Genomic DNA, 2,423 nt, shown 5'->3' on the forward strand with positions numbered 1-2,423 from the left:
GGTGGGGCCGGCGGGAGCCGTGCCCGTATTTGGGCATGAGGAAGCCAGGCGGCCCTCGGTGGGAGAGTCGCAGCTGGAGCCTATGCTGGCTCTGGCAAACCTTTAGCAAGAAATTAAAAGCGTGAAGATGTTACGTTGCAGGCAAACAGCAGTCCCAAAAATGGGGAAGTCATACAAGTCCATAGAGTACCACCATACTTCCTGAAGGGGCATTGCTTTTAAAAAGCTGCTATGCTGGTTGTGCAAGTACTGATGAATTAAGTTTTATTTGCAGGTTTTTCAAGGCACCGCACAGCAGCATTGCTGTAGTCGACAAAAAGACCCTCTACTTGTCTACATCTTTCGACATCAAAGCATTAAAAACCAATGAAGATGAGCCTCTTGAACAACGAGATGCTGTTGGGGGATTCATTATCCCCCTTCAGCCAGCCGTGTTCGGTGGCTGAGGAAAGTCTGGGACTCCTAGATGACTACCTGGAGGTGGCCGAGCCCCTCAGTTCGCATGGGTTCTCCAGCGACAAGGCTAAGGCAGTCTCCTCCAATTGGCTTGCTGTGGACAGTTTAGGCAACACCATAGATAGCAGCCAGGGTAAGGTATCATTTATTTGCATAAAGTACATCAATTACAATGGCACATAATATATTCAGTAACATTCCAATTGAAAAATGAAATTGCTAGGTTTTCATAAATGTGAAGGCAACCTCACATGCAAACCTCTGCTTGGAAAGTGTGTGTACTACACTGCTTATACAATACAGAATTGCTGGTTACTGGACTGGAATATGGTAAAGTGACACTTCTGTTGTCCTTTTAATAACATACCAGCTGTTATGGTACTACTCCCTGGCAGAGGTCACAAGAAACAAGCATGGCTGTATGTTTCAAATCGCCCTGAATTCTTCTGGTGTTGGAGTAAGAGGGATGGAATGTTGGAACAGCTGACGGCATACATTGTACCCTGCAGCCTTCTGCAGCTAAATGGCAGGGGATTTTTTCTGATGGTTGGCTTTTTTAATGCTGATACAAGAGATAAGGAAGATGTTAAAAGATGAGTTTCTAGATTGTTTTAGGAAGCTTGAGTTGCATTCGTTGCTGATTTACTGAAATGATCATTTCTTTTTCTTATTGTGCAGAGGATGCCTTCTCTGGCATGGAGTGGATGGTGGAGAAGATGGATCTGAAGGAATTTGATTTTGATGCCCTGTTAGGTATGGAACATCTGGAAGCCACCGTCTCACCAGACGAGCTGATGGCCACGTTGGAAGACACGTGTGATCTCCTATTTAACCCTACCATCCAGGAATTTCACAACAAAGAACCTCCACTGATAACTGACCTAATCACCCATCTCCCCGAATCTCCAATTGGAGCAGATCCAATGGTCCCATTGGCTTCCCTTTGGTCTTTTCCCCTCTCCCCAGGGTCTCTGACTTCCACTCCAGACCATTCATTTAGTTTAGAACTAGGTAGTGAAGTGGATGTTCTGGAAGGAGAAAGAAAACAGGAGGGCCCCACCTTTGTGGTAGTGATCACCAAGTCCGAGAAAGAGGAGGAGAACCATTCCGATGATAGTGGAATATGCATGAGCCCAGACTCCTACCTGGGAACACCCCAACATAGTCCTACCAATTCAGTTGGATCCCCCAATGACAACCAGTTCCCTACAGATGCCGGCTGTGGCTCTGTGCGGTCCAAACCATACGATCACCCTGCAGAGAAGGTAGTGTCAGCAAAGATGAAAGGAGAAAAGAAAATGGATAAGAAATTGAAAAAGATGGAGCAGAATAAGACGGCTGCCACACGTTACCGGCAGAAGAAGAGGGCAGAACAGGAGGCGCTGTCTGGGGAGTGCAGAGAGTTGGAGCAGAAGAATCAGGCCCTGAAGGAGAAAGCAGATTCCCTCAGTAAGGAAATTCAGTACTTAAAAGATCTGATTGAAGAGGTCCGCAAGGCCAAGGGCAAAAGAGCTAGAGTCCCCGAGTAGGGTAGTCAGCAGTTTTCATGTGCATGTATATAAGCTTGCTGCTAAAGCTGTGTATTGCTGTCTAATAAATTATTTTATAGTAAACTTACAATTCTGGTGTGTGATAACTGGGCACCTGTAAAACAAGTATAACAGGCACTACACAGAGCTGTAAATACAAGCACCATGAGCTGTTTGGTTTAGAAGGAGGAGGCGGTGTCGTACAGCATGGGGCAGTGGATGCAGTGTGAGCGCACAAAAAGCGCTTTCAGTCTGTTGAATTAATACAGTGACTTGAGTGGCTTGTTGCCTGCAACAGTATACATCTGTGGGTAATAAACACATATATACAGTAATGCGAGGGGGATCGCACTGAGGTGCCCCAAGCTTTTCAGTAGCAAAAGTATAATCCCCTTGAAAGAATTTGATGTGGAGAGTCTATGGAAGAAGATACAGAAG

General features: G+C 45.8%; 1 protein-coding gene across 1 annotated transcript; it reads left to right on the plus strand.

The window, feature by feature from the left end:
* The first annotated feature begins 58 nt into the window (after positions 1 to 58).
* On the plus strand, positions 59 to 2,076 carry ATF4 (activating transcription factor 4). The gene is made up of 2 exons (XM_009584359.1): positions 59 to 589; positions 1,135 to 2,076. The coding sequence occupies exons 1-2, from the start codon at positions 367 to 369 to the stop codon at positions 1,983 to 1,985; spliced, it is 1,074 nt and encodes a 357-aa protein (XP_009582654.1). The 5' UTR covers positions 59 to 366; the 3' UTR covers positions 1,986 to 2,076.
* Positions 2,077 to 2,423: the final 347 nt, after the last annotated feature.

The sequence above is a fragment of the Fulmarus glacialis genome, unplaced genomic scaffold, assembly GCF_000690835.1.
Source record: "Fulmarus glacialis isolate BGI_N327 unplaced genomic scaffold, ASM69083v1 scaffold37348, whole genome shotgun sequence".
In the NCBI taxonomy this organism is placed as follows: Eukaryota; Metazoa; Chordata; class Aves; order Procellariiformes; family Procellariidae; genus Fulmarus; species Fulmarus glacialis.

Coding starts and splice junctions, on each gene's coding strand:
- ATF4 (XM_009584359.1), top strand. CDS start 367: ATGAAGATGAGCCTCTTGAACAACGAGATGCTGTTGGGGGATTCATTA. Junction 590..1,134: donor CACCATAGATAGCAGCCAGG/GTAAGGTATCAT, acceptor CTTATTGTGCAG/AGGATGCCTTCTCTGGCATG.